The sequence below is a fragment of the Nasonia vitripennis genome, chromosome 3, assembly GCF_009193385.2.
Source record: "Nasonia vitripennis strain AsymCx chromosome 3, Nvit_psr_1.1, whole genome shotgun sequence".
NCBI lineage: Eukaryota > Metazoa > Arthropoda > Insecta > Hymenoptera > Pteromalidae > Nasonia > Nasonia vitripennis.
Genome location: NC_045759.1, coordinates 23491257 through 23511892, shown reverse-complemented (window position 1 = coordinate 23511892; position 20636 = coordinate 23491257). Strand labels below are relative to the sequence as shown.

The 20636-nt window shown below is 43.0% G+C and overlaps 3 protein-coding genes across 8 annotated transcripts in view; 2 read left to right on the top strand and 1 right to left on the bottom strand.

Moving 5' to 3' along the window:
• Positions 1-260: 260 nt before the first annotated feature.
• LOC107980454 lies at positions 261-6509 on the top strand. 6 transcript variants are annotated; one of them, XM_031927667.1, is made up of 3 exons: positions 261-416; positions 516-628; positions 2597-6509. In XM_031927667.1, the coding sequence occupies exon 3, from the start codon at positions 2640-2642 to the stop codon at positions 6309-6311; it is 3672 nt and encodes a 1223-aa protein (XP_031783527.1). In that variant the 5' UTR covers positions 261-416; positions 516-628; positions 2597-2639; the 3' UTR covers positions 6312-6509. The 6 variants fall into 6 exon arrangements, with proteins under 6 accessions (XP_031783527.1, XP_031783525.1, XP_032454160.1 ...); XM_031927665.1 differs by having other exon boundaries at positions 516-765; XM_032598269.1 differs by having other exon boundaries at positions 516-2512.
• Positions 6510-9294: 2785 nt separating this feature from the next.
• Positions 9295-20636, bottom strand: part of LOC100120507 — a 67940-nt gene continuing 56598 nt past the window's right edge. The window contains exons 7-12 of the mRNA XM_031927608.2: positions 18645-19578; positions 18271-18347; positions 16689-17606; positions 16368-16463; positions 15793-16069; positions 9295-11663 (exon numbers count right to left, since the gene is read on the bottom strand). Coding sequence (XP_031783468.1) covers positions 11178-11663; positions 15793-16069; positions 16368-16463; positions 16689-17606; positions 18271-18347; positions 18645-19578 — 2788 coding nt within the window. The 3' untranslated portion in view covers positions 9295-11177. The remainder of the gene's footprint in view (positions 11664-15792; positions 16070-16367; positions 16464-16688; positions 17607-18270; positions 18348-18644; positions 19579-20636) is intronic.
• Positions 11737-15753, top strand: LOC116738544. The gene is made up of 2 exons (XM_032598268.1): positions 11737-11954; positions 12020-15753. The coding sequence occupies exons 1-2, from the start codon at positions 11907-11909 to the stop codon at positions 15710-15712; spliced, it is 3741 nt and encodes a 1246-aa protein (XP_032454159.1). The 5' UTR covers positions 11737-11906; the 3' UTR covers positions 15713-15753.

The window sequence follows — 20636 nt, the reverse complement described above, 5'->3', positions numbered from 1 at the left end:
TGCCTCGTCGTCTGAAACATTCTAAATAAGCTAGGCGAGCAAATCAATAATAACGCGTACATTGGCAACTCCTGCACCGCAAACTATACGAATCGAAAAGAATCGATGACCCAAACGCGACGCGGCGATAAGAATCGCGCGATCATCTCCATCGATAAGCGCGCGCTATATTTCAAAAATATACGCAATGTCTATAGTCTAGCTAAACAGCGCATGCGTCAATCGCAACTCGCAGCTGCGGCCTACTGCACGACTCGCGCCGCCGCACAGCTGGTAGTAGCTCTCTTAGCGATAGTCTCAGTACTCTCAGTCGCCGAGAGCCGGCGAGCCGGCAACACGGTTGCGTTGAATCACCTCTACTTATTCCAGCACAGCTGTTTTGTTGTTAATTCCCAAGAGAAAATATCGTCACCGAGGTAATCCATCGAACAGCGAGCGCTATACCATAAAAAAATCTCGAATCTCGAGAAGAAGAACCACGGCAATTCTGAACAACAAGTACTTTCATTATACAGAGCAGGCAGCGTGTGACTCATCCTCTCACACTCACACAGAGTCGCGGCACGCGTACATGGGCGTGTACGGGGACAACAAGTGAGCAGAGTCCGGCACTAGTACATGGCAACAGGCGAGTAACTGCACTGCTACACCTATACACGCAGACGTCCGCTAAAAGAGGGAGAGAGGAGAAAGAGAGAGAGAGAGAGAGAGAGAGAGAGAGAGAGAGAGAGGACCGTTTTTGCGAGGGACCAACTGATCCATGAGGTGTGTTATCCGAGCGTCGGCTCACATTCATTATATCAAGTATAAAACTATCGCTGTGTATACTGTTCACGATTTTGTTATTCTCTGCGACTTGTATGTGTATATTGTATAGCTTATATAGGTGCGATTGTTTGTCGAGGAGTAGGCGGCGACTCTGTTTTTTCGTTCGCTAATACTTAGCCGTGCGCTCGCGTGCGTGAGAGTGTGTGCGACCGCGAGAGATATTGTAAACAAGCCGCGCGAGCTGCTATTATTAGACACAAAGAGGCGAGTCGTCTTGCACTCGCGCGAGTTTCACGAAAAGTGCATGGATTTTTTATTTTTTGCTTTCTCGTCGAAAAATTCCGCTGCTGCTGCTTCTGTGTTACACATCAGCGCATAACCGATTATGCAGCGAGAGACCGACACGTGTTCTTTTTTCCTTTTGAGGAAACGAATTTTCAGGGCTCATTGTTTTTAAAAACAAGATCCAGCACAAAATTGACCGTTATTATTTGCGAGTGTATTACGTGTGCGAGAGCGGCGAATTATCAGAAACCTGATAATGAGCACATTATCTGAAATATTTTTACCTTCGAGCTTTCAAAACAACTCGATTACGCGACATGCACACATATACTTAACGGGCACTTTTAATCCTGTATACACAACGTTTCGAGAACGAATGTAATGTATTTCTCGATCCAATACGAGAGTGTCTTGTGGACTTGTGTATACACCGGCTTTGAAAATATTGCATATACACAATCGAGTAGCGATAGCTGTATCTTGACCAGCGTTAATGTGGCTTTTCGAATTATCGGGAAAAAATGATAACGCGTATACATTTATATAGGTATGTACATATACTTGATACACGACTGCAGTGAAAGTTCTCTCGGCGCTGTTAACTTCGCGAAAAATTTAACTTCTCCGTTCCCGCGTTTATCAACGTGCGATACTTTGATAACGCTGCAGGAATATAATTCGAAACACTTGCGCTTGCTAAATTGTATTACTCTGTGCAGGGCTAAATTGATTATTTTCAACTTGGCTCTAAAATAAGCTCTCGAGGATAGACGTGAAATAACGCGTTATTTGTCAGCAATTTAGAGACGAATATATTTTTATTTGAGCTTGAAATAAGTATGACGCTTATTTTGATAAAATTTTTAACCAACTTTATTTATTGTTTCGTGTCTGATTTTAGCCGTAGATAAAAAAACGGTTTCAATGTCATTTGTAATGTCTATCGAATGTTCGTTTGAAAAAGACAATTAGCTTTAGCTTTTACCAGCAGTAGCATACGAAAGGTTGAAACGAAGGTTATTTTTCCAAAAGAAATCTATTTCTCGACTTCGAGCCGTCAACAACAACAACGTCGAATTCCAGGCCTCCACTTGTCACCATGTGCCGCAATAACTTGTCACCGATCCGAGTCTGTCGTGAGTAATCACGGTCTCATCGGAAATAAAAAACGGTCGCGTTGACTTAGCTAACGTTAATGCACACATTGGACATCGGAAGAATCGGCAACAAAAGCCAGTTAAAATAATTTCGTGGAGAGGACTGACAGCTTCATCAAGTACTACGAGGCTGCTGAGGGCTAAAATTAAATTAATTTAGACGGGAACCTCTACCGATTCTAGTCTGGTTGAACAAAATTCATCAACGACTTTGGATTATATATCGATTGCAGAAGCAATTAAGAAAGATGCTATAAGCAAGAGAATTGATCGGGATAAATAAGATCTTGAACTTAATTTAAGTTAGTTTATCATAGATTTTTGCTATATTTTGTTAAATCGGAGATTTGCCTTGTCGATTAACTAATGATAATCGTCTGTTGCAGGTGAGTTGGGAGACCACAACTAGCTTCACAAACCTGCCAAAGAATGGACGTCTCACCCTATCTATCAGCAATCCAGTCGCTGAGTGGAGAGATTCCCGGCGAGAAATACAAGGATCTGCACACGATCGCCGCACAGATCATCAAGAACGACAAAGAAAAGGCTGCCTTTCTCGACTCGGGTTCCACCAGCCGGATCCAGCCGGCTCTTCTTCCACATCTTCGCATCCTCGTAGGCAACAAGCTAAAACTCGTCGACGTCGTGGTAGAGGCCCTAAAGTCCGACGATGTGCTCATCATCAAACAGGCTCTCGGTGCGAAATGGTTCTTCGATGCCAAGAACGAGCACATTAGCGTCGACTATTTTGTCCAGAATATCGTACCGTATATCTCACTGCGCACGCGACTCGAGCTTACCAAGACACTGGCCCACTACCTGGTAGGTCACGACAAGAAGGCCGATGAGTTTTTCGGAAAATTTGCAGATTTGTACGGAACGGAAAAGGCTCTGCCGCTTTTAGTCGCCTGTAGCGAGGAGTGTATATTTGACGTTGTACTAAAACGTAAAATTGTCCTACCCCCCAGAATTCTCAGCGTACTCTACCGAAGATATCCGCAGCTGGTGATCCGCTATTTACAGCTGGGCAATGATAACAACGAACACAACAAAGAGGAGCGAAAGCTGCACAAGATCGATCTGAGTCAGTACACCGGCTTCTTGCCAGCCCTAGTCAAGAACCACACGCAAGAATTTGTCGAACTGTACGAATGCTTACCAAGCCTCGGATGCCACATCATTCGTCTGGGAAGCACGCGTGCCGAGTTTTTCTTGAAGAACGGCACAGAGCTTTTAATAAAAAAGCCGAAGCGGCTACTTGAACTGCTACCTCTTAAGCTCGTCAGCAACAAGCTCAGCACGCAACAGTTTGAGACCATGTTCGAAAACCTGTTTCCCAAAGACCAAGCTGACTTTGATGCACATTATCTGATCAGCCAGTTATGCTGCTACCCGCAAGAGAAACAGTTCAATTTGCTTGAGGAGAAGTACAAGCTACTGTATGGCAAGAGCATACTTGACAACAAGGATTTCTACTTCGAAGATTGGCTTTTTAAGTTGTTGCCCACGGAGAAAAAAGAAGAGTATGCCAAAAGAATGCTCGAGCCTCTGGTGGGTACGAACAAGTTCTTGGACAAACAGGAATACTTGCCGCCCAGCGAGTCAATACCTCTGCTTAAGGAACGCATCAGCAAGGCATCATTAAACGAACGAATGGTATTAATCCAGTATATGATTAATTCCTGCAGTTTTTACGACAGCAAAGACGATCTTTTGGAGGTACTGCAATACTATAATACCCGACACAAGAACGAGCGATCCGAGGTGCTTTACGTGATGTTGAATACATTGGTAGAGCAGGTCGATATCAAGACACTGCAAAAAGAGCACTGGCAGATCCTCTGGGAAATCATCCAACGAGCTTACGTCAAGGGCGAGCTCTTTACCGATGAGTACATTTTAATGTACAAACAACTGTTCAATGGTGCATTGCATCACTTCTTGAAGCAGTGCAAAGTCGAAGAGACTAGGGACGAAGCAAAACTGTTTTTAGATAAGCTCGTAGGGATAGTGCTCGATTGCTACTTAGAGCACAAAATGACGCTACAGTTCATGAAAGGCTGCGCTCCGGAGCTCAAGCGCGAATGTTTACAAAAGTTTTTAACAGCTGTGCCGCTAAAGTATCCGGAAACGCACGAGGTATGGAACAAGTCGGACAACAAGCTGAAATTCGTACCATATCTCGTAAGGTCAATCCACGAATTCAACGTTAAAAATTTGTACACAGTAGAGACACAGAAGAAGAGAAGGAGCAAATCCGGTGCCACAGTCACGGACTCTGAAGGCAACGAAATAAAGCAGAGCAAATTGATGTTACGGGACTATCCTTGGTTATTAAAGTTGTCGGTAGACCTAATTAAAGACAGCCAGAAGTGCTATGTATATAAAAACAGAATAATTTACGCGTATCATAAAAGGACTTTGCGTCAACACGATCGCGAGCTCTATCAAAGCATCATAGATAGTGACCCAGAATTAATAAACGACATCGAGTCTTTCGACGCGATGCACGTATTGAAGTACGCGCACGGCAAGGTCCTCAGCAAGTGGAAGCTTTATCTTGACGCCTGTCGAAAGAAACTTCACTTGAACAACAAGGCAGTGATGTACTTTGTAACGGCAACCAAGTGGCACCAAAAACTACCAATCGAATTCGTCCAGCAGTGCTTGCTAGATATCAAGGAAAAAGGTAGCACTTTAGTGTTGGGTATTCTTCTCGAGGGTGATGCATTCGGCAAAATTGTACAGCCCTACCTACCAAAAGATAAAGCTATCGATGTGGACAATGATGATGCGAAGAAGACTTACGAAATCATCTCTTCGCTACCGAAGGCTATGAACTTTTCCAACCCGCCAGTAAGCTTTGAAGTAATATCCGCCTTCTGTCAAGGCGACTACGTCAAACTAGCCACGCACACTTTAACGAGCGTAGCGCAGCGGGTCCCCGTCGACCGGGTCCTAACCTTTGCGAATCAATTGGTGGACAAGCCTATATCAGTTAGGAAATTAAGCATTCGATTGGTTTTCCAGGTATCGTCAAAGACCGAGTCCCGAGAGTTTCTTGCACGCATTTGGAGCACCGAGAAAAACACCTCGATTCGAGAGGTCTTGGCCAAAATGATATTCGACGTGTTTACACAAACTCCCAATGACGAGACCTGGCAGTTGATCAATGTATGCATCAATGGGCTGACCAGAGACGACCAGGCAGTGTTCGGGGATTTGAGCAAAATCCATGCCGTTGACAAGCAGTACATTTGCCAATATATACAAGAGTACTTGAAAAAGATCGACTCTTTCGGAAAGGACGACGTCAGCGACGATGTGAAATCGAGGCTTATTTGCAAGTTGGTGGATCAAATAAGCGTAAACATTCTACAGTTTCTGACAGAAGAGTTGATCACGGATCTCGTGAAACGGGAGTTGTTTGAGTACTCTCATAACTTTATTCTGGATATCTATCTTTTCTCCGAACCGAGTATATTTAACAAAAGATTGAACACGCTCATGGAAATTGTTGGAAAAAAATTCGAAGATTATGGGCAATCGGATCCGGAACAGCCTCGCATTTACCCAACCAATAACTTGATTCGTAAGTTCTTTAAAAAAGTGTTCGACAAGGCATTCACAAGAGATGAAGAAGAGATGCTCACTAAACTGACAAATGCTTCCCTAAATCTAATTTCTACAAAACTAAAGCCATGGCAAGACATGATTATTTTTATCTACGGAAATCTTGCCAAAGATTATGTAGAGGCACCAACACTGGAGGATTTTGGCGCCAAGTTGGTGATTACCGCAGCACGACTTGTAAAGGAATTTGGTAGCGATCTTATTCTGAATATTGTTTCTGATTTACTAAAAGATAAACTATGTAAATGGCGTATATCGAAGTCTGAATGGATGAACCGGACATTTACTGTGATGGAGATTCTAACAGAAAGAAATCCACGCCTCGGTGCTCTGCTTAGCATTAAAATGTTGAATAAATGGGAATTGGACAACTATGATGAGAGATACGATGCGCTAGTCGAGAAATGGGCGGCTATTGATGATCCCATGGTGCGAGCGACGCTATACGACTTCCAGAACGAAATTTGAGTGAAACTTTCAGAGTAGAAAAGAAGTTGTGGAATCGCTCTACCTCGAACTGTGAAAATTAATATAATATAACAGGATATTTCGTGCAGCACACAGTTATTGATGTTTTGCATAATATTCTCATACCAAGTGTTTGTTTATTATTAAGTTTATTTTGTACCAATAGTAATAAACCACGTTGAAAATATTTTTATTAAACTGTGTTTGTTTTAATCTCAATCGATCGCGTATCCAAATATAACTATAAACTAAAAGAACAAAATATATAAAATTACATAATAATACAAAGAAAGCAAGACAGATTCGCGTTTATAAAGTATATATTACCAAAAGCTTTTTTCATAATCTTTAAGAATGATGTAATCATTATTTTTTAATTTTTTTTGTTATGTCTAAAGCCAACCATCTTCAATTTGAATTTTAAATCATCAAAATTACGTGGAAATTCATTTGTTGCAGATCATTCAATCGGTCATCGATAAAATTGAAAAATAAGAACAAACAAATGGAAGCCTCGCCGTACTTGTCGGCTATCCAGTCGTTGTCAGGACAAACGCCCGGCGAAAAGTACAGACATCTATACTCCATAGCCATCCAGATCATCCAGAATGAAAATGATAAGAAAGAATTCGTAGAGTCGGGATTCACCGCCCGTCTTCAACCTGCTCTACTACCTTTCCTGCACATTATCGTAGGAAACAAACTGAAGATCAAAGAGTTTGTCGTTGAAGCTCTCAAATCAGACGACGTTGCAATTGTCGAACAAGCTCTCGGTGCGAAATGGTTCTTCAATGCCGAGAACGAGTGCATTCGGCTAGATTATTTCCTGGACAAAATTATGCCTTTCATCTCGCTGCGCACAAGACGCAGATTATTCAAAACTCTCGCCCGATGATTCATGAACCACCCGCAAATGGCCGACAATTTTTTCACCAGCTTCGTCAGTCTCTACGGCTTGTCTTGCAGCGAAGAGTTTATTCTCGACGTGGTGTTGAAGCGTGGAGTGTGACTGTCGAACAAGTTTCTTCGAGCTTTGTATCTTAGGTACCCGTGTCTGGTGGTTCGCTACCTGCAACTTGGTAATGAGAATAACGAGAAGAATCTGGAGGAGAGAGTTATTCACAAGATTATATAATATCTCGGAATACTTAAATCTATTGCCGATGATTATCAAGCATTACCCAGAAGACTTTTTTAAAATTTGCGAAAGCTTGGACACTTGGTACATTTCTGACATAAAGATTGGCAGCACACGTGGCAAGTTCTTGTTAAAACACTTGAAAAATGTGGGCTTGAAGAGGCGTAAGACACGAAGCAGTCGCTAGATAAATTCATAAAAATGATTCTTGACTGCTATCTGGAACACGATATGAAACTCGACCCTATACCAATACATTACTGCTCCACGAAGCTCAAGCGTGACTGTTTGAAGAAATATCTGGTGTCCATACCGCTTCTTTATCCGGAGAACCATGGGGTTTGGACTAAGTTTGGAAACAAACTTGCGCTTGTTTCGTATCTCGTTAAAGCAATAGACGACTACAACTTCGTGAAACTTTGTCGAGGGTCAATAACATAGTACAAATTGGGTACTACAGTCGAAGGTGAGACCATGTTCAGAGTTCGAGATTATCTTTGGCTTACTAAATTTACTCTGGATTTGCCTAAAGACGGCGAATCTTATACAGATGCGGAAGACATAAGAAAATACAATGTTCTAAAGAAGAGTCTAAAGAGACACGATTATCAATTTTATGAGAGCTTCGTAGACGGTGAAATAGATTGCATAAGGAACTTGGAAGTCGGTGATGCTTTGAGTTTACTAAAACGCGAACCCAGCAAAGTTCTTGGAAAATGGAAATTATTCCTAAATGCGTGCAGAAAAAAATTAAAATCAAGTAGACCATTCTTCAGGAAATGTTTAAAGGTGATAAAATGGTATGAAGACTTACCGATCAAATTTGTCGAGCAGAGCCTACTTGAAATCAGAGATGACGGCAGTATTGTGGTTCTTGCATTGCTCTTGGATGGCGAATAGTAACCTTTAGTAAAACTGTACAGTCCTACATACCAGAGGACAAAAAAATCGACGAGATGAGCGATGACGCCAAGTCACACAACCTGTTCATCTCGAGTCTGATTAAGAGCATGAATCACGTGAATCCTGCTGTGAGTTTGGAAACAATGCTTGCCTACTGCCAGGGCGATTACGTACATTTAGCCTGCAACATGCTGCGAAATGTAGCTCTGCGCATACCAACCGACAAAGTCATAAATTTTGCCAATCACTTAATCAAAAATAAATCAGCTCCCATTAGAAAACTAGGGATTGAATTATCATGTCGAGTATCTTCGTTTGTGGACTTTAGTGTGTTAGCCTTGGAAACTAATTACTGGATTCGCAAAAAGATAATGAAGATAATATGGAAGCAGTTTAAGCAGACGCCGAGCTCGAAGACCTTACAGTTGATGAAGAGTTTCATCGATGGATTAACTGTTGACGACAAGGGGTTCTTCAGAATGATTAGCAAGGTCGATGAAGTAGATAAGGATTTCGTGTCCCAGTATATCCAGGACTTGTTGAAAAAAATAGATGAGTTAGAAGATCCCGCAAGATCAAAGTTACTTTCCTCGCTAACGGACAATTTAATCGATACAACTACAGTAAACTTTATTTCTGATGATGTGCTGGGCGATATCCTAAGAAAGCAATTTTTCGAATGCGACCATCGATTCATATTAAATGCGTATCTGTTCTGCGATCCAAACAAATTTGACGAGAGATTGAAGACGTTTCTGGATATACTTCGCGAAAAGTTTAAGGAGTACAACAAACCTCACCCCAAGCTTCCAAGGCCCGGAATTACGAGAACTAGATGAAATAAACGCTACTGTATCTGTAAGAATGTAAGTACTTGTACAAAAAATACTGGTTTCCATGTGATATTGTTAAAGTATTATTTTTTATAGATTTTTGATTTGATATTAATCTGTCGTATGAATGGATTTCTGGGTTATTCCTTAAGGTGATATTTACAATAAATGATTTGGCGTATTCTATATTTTGTATCATTTATTTTAATCACGACTTATGAATACAATAATGTAAGGCTGACAATGCTTAGCGCTTTTAACTCTCTGTAAGTAATGGCACATAGTATAGGCACAATAAAATAATGGCACATATCGTATAATAGGAACAAGCAGAGTACATTTAACTATTAATATGGCACAATAGACGTGGACAGAAATCGACTTAAAAGTACATGTGCGCTTGTAATTGGTGTAATGTAGATTTAAAGAGTATCTTGAATAATTTTACGAATTCTAGCTTGGCACTGTTGCAATATAGCACGGACGAATACCTGACTGAATACAATTAATGACATTTCGCTTACACTAGATTAATTTAATTCATCAATCTCATGATTGTAAAGTTTTGCGCTTCTATATATACTTACAACGCAAAAAAGGCATGAATTTTATCAAAGGCATATTACAAGTTTTTAATGCACTTATTACATTATAGGCATATATTAAGTTCAAGGCATATGTATACTCCTAGTAATTTTTATAACTTGCTGTAATATGACATATATGCTTTTATGCGATAAGTTTAAGATACTATATATCGTTATACGTGTACACTATTAAATAATATTTCTAGGTATAGTATAATACATAGTAAGATTAAAAGTTTATTGTATAACTGATATTATGGAATTCAATTTGATTACAGTTTGATTATTATATGTGTTGTACTGCAGAATTTTATGTATTGCTTGATATCCTTGTTAGATATTTTCGAAAAATTAATTTCAACTTTCAATTAACACAATTTATCAAAGACAAATTATTACATAATTGTGTTTGGATATGTCAATAATACTGTTATTAATATGCTAACATTAAAGATATATATCAATAAAGCAATAGAATTTTACTACTATTATTATGATACATAACATTTTAGAACATTGAACAGACTAAAATACTAAATACTTATAGATTGTATAATTTTATTTTCGGATATTTCACTTGATATTGACTTGAATAATGATATAATGATATAGTTGATACTTTCACTTTCATATGCATATTTTTGAACGTCAAATATTGATATTGTCTTCCTGCAAGGATCAAAGAATCGTCAAATAAAAAAAAACATTCGATCATTATTTGTAACAATATCATTATCAAGGTGTAAGTATTATTCCTTTCGAAGTATAGCATGAGTCATAAATAATAATTATTAGCTGATATAACTTGTTAACAATTGACGCAAATAGTTTTGTGACAATCAGTAAAACAGATAGTGTTTTACATTAAAAAAAAAAAAAACAAAAAAAAACAAAATACAAAAATAACCATTGAAATGACTAGGAAGTGCGTCACAAAAAACCTAAAAAAATAACTCGGTTAAACGATTCGGACAACATTACTATCCAAAAATAGAAGCTAGCAAAGAATCACACGAAGCATCGCAGACAACAACAGCTCGGAGCTGATAATTTTCGAGTTGGCACTCGAAACTCCGAGATACCTACACTAATAAACACAAACGATAAACAAGTGTGTATAATAATAATAATACCGAGGTACGAATCACGATGAATTGAAAAATCAGAGATATGCATCGTAAGATTGATATACAACGTTACTTTTTCTAAACGTAAAGTTCGTTATTGCCCAAGTTTTCCAGTAAATTGACTAGCATCGAACTATCCCTCTCTCTTTCTCTTTTTCTCTTTGTCTAGCATAATATGATATAGGTGTATAACGTCTCGCCGACAGCTCTACAACTAATGATAATCGAAACCCATTTATTTGGCACGAAGGAAAAAATCCGAAAACGATATGACATCATTACTGCTCCTCGATCATCTTCTTCAGGCAAGACTTGCGATGCCCCTTGAGCAGAAACTTAGTGACCCATCCCTTACCGCATATCTCGCAGACGTAAGGTCTCTCGCCGGTGTGCGATCGCTTGTGCACCACGAGACTGGACCTTTGAGTGAAGGCCTTGTGGCAGAGGTCGCAAGCATAGGGACGTTCGCCGGTGTGGGTGACCCGGTGGACGCTCAGGAGGGTCTCGCAGGAGAAGCGTTTGCTGCAGACCTTGCACTCGTAGGGCTTCTCGCCGGTGTGCAATCGGGTATGGATCTGGAGACCCTTGATGGTCTTGAGTTCTTTGCCACAGTGAGAGCAGAGGAACGTGCGACTGGGACGGACGCTGCGACCGGTTCGAGGACGACCTCGACGTGGCTTGGACTGGTGAGCTGGTGGTGACGGGGTCGAGGTAGTGGACGAAGTTGTCGTGTAGCCGATGTCGTCGAGGTAACTGTTGGTCTCCTGCGAAATGGAATGATAATTTTAATTTAAAATATCGATGGAACGTGTATACTAGGAACGAAGAAAAGATGACGATCGTGGTATATAAATATTTGACAGATCGGCACAATTCGTACTTTCGATTTCACCATAACCAAATTTTCTGTTCGTCTTTAACAAACTTCTATACTAGAGACTTCAAAATTTTACGTAAATCATCAAGTGTTGTAGAAAGCAAATTAAATTCCAAAACATCATTTCAAAATGCCGTCCCCGAGTTTGATGGAAATGTGTAGCCGATCGTTCACATCGGTAAGTGTATAATGCACTAGGTTCTCGATCGATCCAAGAAAAATCACTCGAAAATCTCATTTCAGATCCATAATCAAATCCAGAGGTCGGTTCATCAGATCATCCATTCGTACACGAAAACCGAAGTGGAAACCTCTCCATACCTATCCTCCATCCAATCACTCACGGGCTCGACTCCCGGCAAGAAGCTAAAAAGCCTCAACAGCATCATCCACAAGCTCGCCGAAAACGCGAGAACTCGTGGCGACCTAACATCTGCGATAAATGACTTCCAAGGAGTATCGCCTGTCATGTTGGCGTTCATTCGAGTCGCCGTGGCTGTGGCTCTGGAGCTGAAGCTCGATGGGCCGATACTCGAGGGGCTGAAGTCCCCCAGTATCAGAGTCGTGAAAAGAGCTTTGAAGGCCGACTGGTTTTTCGCTGGTTCGAACGTCAGAGTAAACGCGGAATACTTTGTGGAGAACGTCATGCCGTTTGTCTCGCTTAGAACTCGATCCGGTGTGATCAGAAAATTAGCAATCGGTCTCAAGGGTTACCCCAAAAAGGCCGAAGCTTTCTTCGACAGGTTTGCCGAGCTGTACGGGACGCAAGCTAGTCTGCCGATTCTGAACGCTTGTTCGGAAGCCTTCATTTACGACAGGATACTGAGGCACAAGATCGTACTGCCTCTGAAGAGTGTGCACGCATTGTACGAGAGGTGTCCCGAGCTGGTGATCCGGTACCTCCAGTTGGGAAATCCGAGAAACGAGAATAACGCGGAAGATCGGAAAGTTCTTGAGATTCGTATAAACGACTACGATACGATCCTGCCGAAACTAGTACGAAAGCATCCCGTAGTTTTTGCTCAGTTGTATGAGCTTACTCCGGAGAAGGGCTTGAATTTGAGCAGTATTCGCACTTCGATATTCCTCAAAAGCTTGAAAAACGTCCTGATGGAGAAACCGCGCGTATTTTTGAAGATCCTCTCGTTGAAAGTTGTGAGCAAGAGTCTGAAAAAAGAAGAGTTCGACAGGATGTACGAGAACCTGTTTCCGAGAGACATGAGCGAGGCCAACGTTAAGGAATTGTTAGACTTCGCGGAGTACTATCCTCACGGCAATAAGCTCGAGCTTCTCAGAAACACTTACGAGAAAGTTTACGGCAAGGATTTGCTGAACAACGAAGCTTTCACAACCGTACCCAAGTTTTGGAAGCTTCTACCGGTACGGGAAAGGGAGATCGTCGCAAGACGTTGCTTCGAGATGAATCAGGAAAATAAATCCGATTGTCTCTTTTACCTACCTCCGAGGGAGTCCCTCCCGCTTCTGCGAGAAGAGATTGCAAGTGCCAACGAGGCCGAAGAGAGGTTCGAGTTCATCGGACAGATGATCGACTCGTGCAGTCTCTACGAGAGCAAACGAGACCTGTTGGACGTACTGACCTACTACTACGAGAGGCACAGGAACGAGCGCGACTTGTACATCTTATTCGAGAAGCTGGAAGAAGGCTTCGATCTGAAGAGTCTCGACGTCGAGCACTGGTTCGTCGTCCAGAAGATCATATACCACGCACACGCGAGAGGAGAACTGTTCAGGTCTCACGTGAGCCTTATGAAATCGGTACTGGAAGCAGTCCTATACCACCTGCTCGTCGTTCGCCGAGAGCAAGACGACGATGAGACTTTCGTAAACAAGCTGTTCGAATTGACGGTCAAATGCAACTTCGAGAAATCAGTACCTACGTGGAACATTTTAAAGGAACGACCCGACGTGGAGAAAAGTTGCCTCGAACAGTTCCTTCAGATGATACCGGACTGTTACCCAACGACTCACGATTTCTGGAGCGACAAGGATAACAGGTTGTACGTAGTGTTGAGCCTCGTCAAGAGCGTTCACAGCTACAATTCGAGGCTCAAAGGAAACCAAACGAGCAATAGGATAAAAATAGAAGACTATCCCTGGCTGACGAAGATGACGGATGAGTTCTTCTCTCGTGCCTGCGGCCCAAGCTTTCGCAAAAGCCTGCTTCTTCATCTTCTGCGTGTCGAAGCTCCGGACTTCTTTTACGCCAAAATCGACGAGTGTTCTACAATCCTGGACATAGACGATCTCGGCGAGGCCCTAAGACTGCTAAAGCACGACCTCAAAAGGATCCTTGCCAGCTGGCCGGACTACCTGACCGAGGCCCGGGACAAGCTCTGCTCAGAGAAGAAACGGGAGAGACGAGCCGCCAGAATGTTCATCTCGGCTAGCAGGTGGTGCCACGAGTTGCCCACCAAGTTCGTCGAGAGGTGTCTCCTGGAGATAGAGGAGAAAGGGAGTATCCAAGTGCTGGGGCTACTGTTCGAGGGTGAGGTGTTTGAGAAACTCGTAGCGCCGTACCTACCGAGAGAAGCTTCGGAAACAGAGGGTAGAAATTTCAAGAGGAGCTTCGAGACTTCAAGAGCCATCGCTCTGGCCGCGAGGTACCCTGAACCACCGGTTTCACTCAGCTTTGCATCGACTCTTACCAGGAGCCACGAGTGTTCCCCTGAAATCGGAGGAACCGTCGACAGCCTCTCGCGTCGCTATCCCGTCAAGGATGTTCTGGGTCTGGCGGAGGAGCTTCTGGAAGGACGATCCGTCGCCGCGAGAAAATTCGGCGTGAGACTTCTGTTCCAGTGTCTGAGGAGAGACCAGCAGACCAGCTTTGCCGAGATGCTGTGCAAAACGGAGACCAACAGCTCTGTTGGGGAAGTCATAGCCGAGAGTATCCTGGAGATGTTCTCGAAATCGCCCAGTGAAGACAACTGGAAGCTTGTGAAGGACTGCATCAACAGGCTGAGCGCGAAGAGCCGCTTGCTGGAAAAGTTCGCAGACTTGGAGAAGATCAACGTTGACCCTAGATTCCTGGGACGATACGTCGAGGCCTACCTGGATAAAGTTGAGAGTTTGTATCGAGAAGACTCGTACTCGCAACTCAGAACCAAATGCGTGAGTTTGGTGATTATGAGCCTGAATCTCAAGTCAACCGATCGCCTGGACGAAGAGGTAAGCTCGAAGATCCTCAACAGGTACTTCCTGGATGCTCACTCCTTGGAGATCTCGCAAGCAGCCCAATCCTTTGCCGTCGGCTCGTACCTCTTGTCGTCGACCAAGGAAAAATTTCGAGCCAGACTCAAAGTGATAACCGCCATCCTGAAGAAGATCGCGGAGAGACTCGACGCTTCGCATCCGAAGAAGCCCAGGTTCTATCCGTCGAACTACACTTTGATGAATTTCTACTCGCACGCTTTGACCGAGATCGCGGCCAGGAGGCCAAACGAGAGTCTCGAGATGGTCGACAAGATGCTGGAAGTATTCGACGGCGAACTGTCGCCTTGGCAGGTGCCCACTGCCTACCTGGCGTACAACCTTTACAAAGAATATCTGCTAGCCGAGAATCCAAAGGACTTCGGAACGAGGTGTAGAAAGAGAATCACAGGACTGATCGAGGATCTCTCGGGCAGCGATGTCATGATCAAAGACGTCGCCGAGTGCTTGGACAGCTTCCTAACTGAAGGCAAGATTTATCCCGAGGTGATAAGGCACGAACTGAGGCAAAACCTGATCGATGGACTGCTGGAGGGCGACGACCACTACGGGTTGCTGGTCGCGATGCTGCTCGTTAGATCCGACGAGGTAGACGATTACGACGGCAGGTACGACGCGATGGTCAAGAAAATCGGCGTGAAGAAGAATAAACCTTTGCAGTACTTCCTTTACAAACACCTGAACGGCATCCAATTGAATAGTCTTTGAAATTTGTAATTACACAATAAACCAACTTCACCAAAAGCTCATCTCACTGTCTCCGCGTTCTATAAACCGAGTCAACTTACCAGATAACAATCGGCGTGAATTCTCTCGATGTGCTTCTCGAGCTTGGCCCTGTCCAAAGTCGAGAAGCTGCAGTGGGCGCAGGCGACGACGAGACAGGCGCCGTGACGCCTGCGCACGTGTCCGTTGAGCATGAATCTCTGAGGATAGGCCTTATCGCAGTGGGGACACTTGTAAGGACGCTCGATCTCGTGGACCAGCTGCAAGTGGGCCACCAGCTGGGTGAGGTACATGAAACTCTCACCGCAGAGCTCGCAACTGCGGTCCATCACGTCCTCGCTGAGGTATAGAGATAGATATGTTTGTTTGTTTTAGGTATATGATATGTTTGTGTTGTACAGATTATGTATTTTTGTAAGGTTTTCTTTATGTCAATGTTTCATGTTTATATGAGGGCTTTGAATCATGATTGGCAAACGTGCGTGTTTATGTTACTGAGGGGGGGGGGGGTCGATCTAGAATATGAGAAATTGAGAAACGAATTAATTAGTTTCTTGAAAAACTAGATAATAGAGCTACATTTGAAACGTTGTACAACTACTATTGGATTGTTAATTAAATTCTCGAGAGAACTTACTTTACGAACGAGTCGATGATGTCCTGCTTGATCTTGTAGTAGTCGATGTTGTCCAGCGGAGTCAAAGCGACGCTGAACATACAGTCGTCGAAACTACTGTAACAGGAAAACCTTTGTTCGTCATTGCTACTCTACGGGGGTCTACATACGGTACACCAATTTCTAACAACTTCACATACACGGTTCTACTGGCTCTACATATTCAAATGCAGCAGGCATCGACGATCTTTGAATGAATTACGTATCGATCTCATGTCGAAAAAATAGCGTTTTTATTTCAAAAATTTATGTACATGATAAAAAATTCAACATCAGTCTTCTCAGCTCTTCTCGTGGATCTTCGCGTGCTTTCTGAGCTTGGACGCGGCCACAAAAGCCTTTCCGCACACTTCGCACCCGAAGTTCTTCTCTCCCTCGTGCTGCCTCATATGGTGGACCAAGCTGGTCCTCTGAATAAAGCCCTTACCGCACTCCGAGCACAAATAGGGTCGTTCTCCGGTGTGTATCCTCTGGTGCACCCTGAGGTTCTCCCACTTGGAGAAGCTCTTCCCGCAGACGTCGCAGTCGGCGATCTTCTCGCCTTTGTGAGACCTGAGATGCTGAGCCAGAACAGTCTTGCAGGACAGCTGCGCACCACAGGTGTGGCAGAGGCACTTCTCCGTCGGCTCTTGGAGCAGCTTCGCGTGCGAAGCCTTGATGTGTCTCTTGAGACTCTGCTCGTTGGGAAAGCTTCGGGGGCAGTGCTCGCACTCGAGCAGCGGGGCGTCGGTGCTCTCCTCCGGGTGTAGGTTCCTCAGATGGGCCAGAAGATTCTTCTTGTAGTTGAAGACCCTCTCGCATATGGGACAGGAGTGAGTGGCTCCGGGTCGGGCCTCGTGCAAGGCCTTGTGCTCCAGGTACTTGGACCTCTGCATGAAGCCACAGCCGCAGACGTCGCAGCGGTGCGCGTAGTTCCTGGAGTGACGTCGCAGGTGGACCGACAGGTTCGAGCGTTGGCTCGTCGCGTATTCGCAGAGGTCGCAGCTGAACTCGCGGCTCTTGTCCGGCTGGTGGAGTCGGCTGTGACGGCTGAGATTTCTCGCGCTCCGGAAGTTGGACTTGCAGACGGGACACTCGAAGGGACGCTCGAGCTTGTGGACCGTGTGCAGGTGCTGGGCGAGATTCGAGAGCTGTCCGAAAGTGGATGTGCAGAGGGAGCATTTGTGCTTCTGATGGCGAGGTGTCTTGGTTGGGGGTGGCCTGAAATGCGAAATAGTGCGAGTTAGAGAGATGACTCGTGGATTTGGTTTTCCAAAGATTTTGAGCTGCGGATGGGATAGAAAATAAAAAGGCTGGAATCGATTTGAATTTATTATTTTGGCTCTTCATCGAATTATCACATAGTACGTGTACTAAGATAAAGGTAGTAAAGGTGAAATTGACTTATTTTATTTTTCATATCAGTTTTGTTGTAACGACTAGTATAGCTGCTCTATCGATATATTTTTACTTACTTGATTTGGCAAATCAATGCCACGTGTGAATTCTATGCAGATTCCATGTTATCATGATGATGAAATGCTGAGGTATATTAAGTGAGAATATTAATTGAGAAATTTTTAGTTTCATAAGTAATTTAGAGGAAATCGTGATCGACATGAAAAATTTTATTAAAAAGTAAAAGACAGAATGTCTGAAAATACACCAGGTAAACGTAGAGTATCGCAATGCCATTCGTTGGAATACAACTTTCAGTGATTGGTATCAAATTTTAATGTAACAGTATCAAATATTTTAACTTCTTTCAAACGAAGAAAGCTGAGATATTAATTATAAAAATATCTACAAAAAATTACACGCAAAGACTTTATTACAGCGAAAACTTGAATCTTACTTTGTCTGTTTATTAAGTATATTAAATTACTTATATGATTTATTTACACCATATTCTGATGTTGCTTTTTTATCTTTATCGATGCATGCTGATGAATCATCAAGAACCTAAGAATCTTCGTCAATGAAAAACATAAAACACTCAAAACTCTATCTCTAAAGAACGTACTTATTTATATTAATAAAAAACAAATGAAAATACTTTATGAATTATTTCAAAACTTTTCTTTTTAGTACTAGGTAATAACAGTTATTCAACCAAATTTGATAGTCACGTATTGTCAAATATTTATCAATGAAAAATATTTCGCATATTGTAAGTGTTATCAAAAAGTGTGATACTTTCTTGATCATTTTAATTTGGCTTTATGAAGAATTCAAAAATCTACCAAAACTGCGCGATTACGCGCCCTCCATATCGTCCTTCTTCGCGTCGGTTTTCTGCATAAGATCCGCGATAACATAATCGATCGAGATGGCCGGCAACGGCGGCAGCGGCCCGGGATGCTTCTTTCTGTGCGTAATCAAACCAGGCTTCTGGGTGAAGCTCTTTCCACAAATATCGCAAACGTACGGCCTGACCCCGGTGTGGGTCAGCAGGTGCTGCTTGTGGGTGTTCTGCCTCCTAAAAGCTTTGCCACAGACCTTGCAGGGAAACGGTCTGACGCCAGTGTGTATCCTCATGTGCTTTTTCAGTGCGTCGTTCCCGCTGAACGTTTTACCGCAGACCTGGCACACGGCCCGCTCCTTCTTAAGGTGCAACTGAGCGTGTTGTTCGAGCGACTCTTTGGTAGCCAGCTTGCGCTTGCAGATCTCGCAGGTAAACGGCCGCTGATTGTGTGCGTGTGCCAGATGCTTCTTCAGGGCGAAGGCGTTGCGATAAGTCTTGCCGCAAACGTCGCATACGGCCTCGCGCTCGTCGCTGTGAATGCTCTGCACGTGCATGTACAGGTCGCTCTTCATCTTGAACTTCTTGCCGCAAGCTTCGCAGGCGAACCTGAAACCCTCTGTGTGCTTGCGGACGAAATGCTCGCGCAGAGACTGTCTGCACTTGAAGACGGTTTCGCACTCGCTGCAGACGTACTTGGGCACGGATCTGTGCGCCTCGGACACGTGCTTGCGCAAGATCTTGCGCTGGCGAAAACTCAGGTCGCAATGCTCGCACTGAAAGACGTGGTTCTGCCCGTGATCCGCAAGCACTTCTTGGCTTTCGAAAGATTCCCCACACTTGATGCAGGTGAAGTCGATCTTTGCCGGGACGATCGAGCCCTGTGTGCTATCGTCGAGCTTGAGCTTTTTCGGCGGTAGTCGCAAGCCTTTCGAGTTGTTCGCTGTCTTCCTCTTGGATTGCAAGACAACTGGGCTGTCGCTGCGGATTTTGGCGGTTCGTCGGGGAGTTCGCTTCAGAATTCGAGGTCTCGTGGGCGATTTATCGGCGTTGAGCGTCGTAGACGTCCTAGTGCGCGTCCTCCGGAGCGTTGGCTCAGTATTCGGTCTGAAAATAAAAGGTAAAGACCATGTTAGTTCGTGTGTGGATTTCACGAGTGTTTTGAAGAGAAGTAGAGGTGATTTCTACGATGGCTTGTCACGAGGCAACTTAGGTCCTTTTTATACACTTGCAAGGTAGGTTTTCGCGAGAGTCATTGGATATGGAGTTTTTACTGACACAGTGTTTACGTTATGTGTTTTTGCGAAACACCTACTCGCTTCATTATACAGTTTCAATGAGTTTTCATGCTAATAATTAATGTATGAGGGAAATTAATGCAGACCATAATGTGAAAAATATATATTTCAAATTCATCGCTATACACAACACATGGTATCATTGGCAAAAGTGTTTTAGTAGAAATGTGAAGACGGTGGCACCAATTGAAGATATGAGCAACAGAGTGGGTATAACATCATAAATAAAATTAATTGACATTTATGCATAGACTGGTTGTTATGGTTTACAAAAGGCGATACGAAGTATCATCTAATAGTTAAATAACGTTTGAGACAAAAAAAACTCACACATACTTTTCTCTTTAATTTCTTGACATTAATGATCAACAATTCTTCAAATGCTTAAACGATCTTTTAATCATAATTATCACTAATAGTGATATTATGTATCAACGGATACAAAGATAAGATTAGCTCCTCAAACAATAAATGTTTTATTTGCTACAGTGTAATTAATCAAAAGTTCTTGCGAGAATGAAACAATCATACTCTAATAACGTTTGCTGCTGAATTGTGAATGATTCTTGTTAAATGCTTCAAATGACCGCATATCTAGATAATCTTTTAACAATCTGCATATATCTTTTCATCTACTATCGCAACGTATACACAGGTACAAATATCCCTCACGCAATACTAATGATCGTCATTCGTCATATACGTTATTTT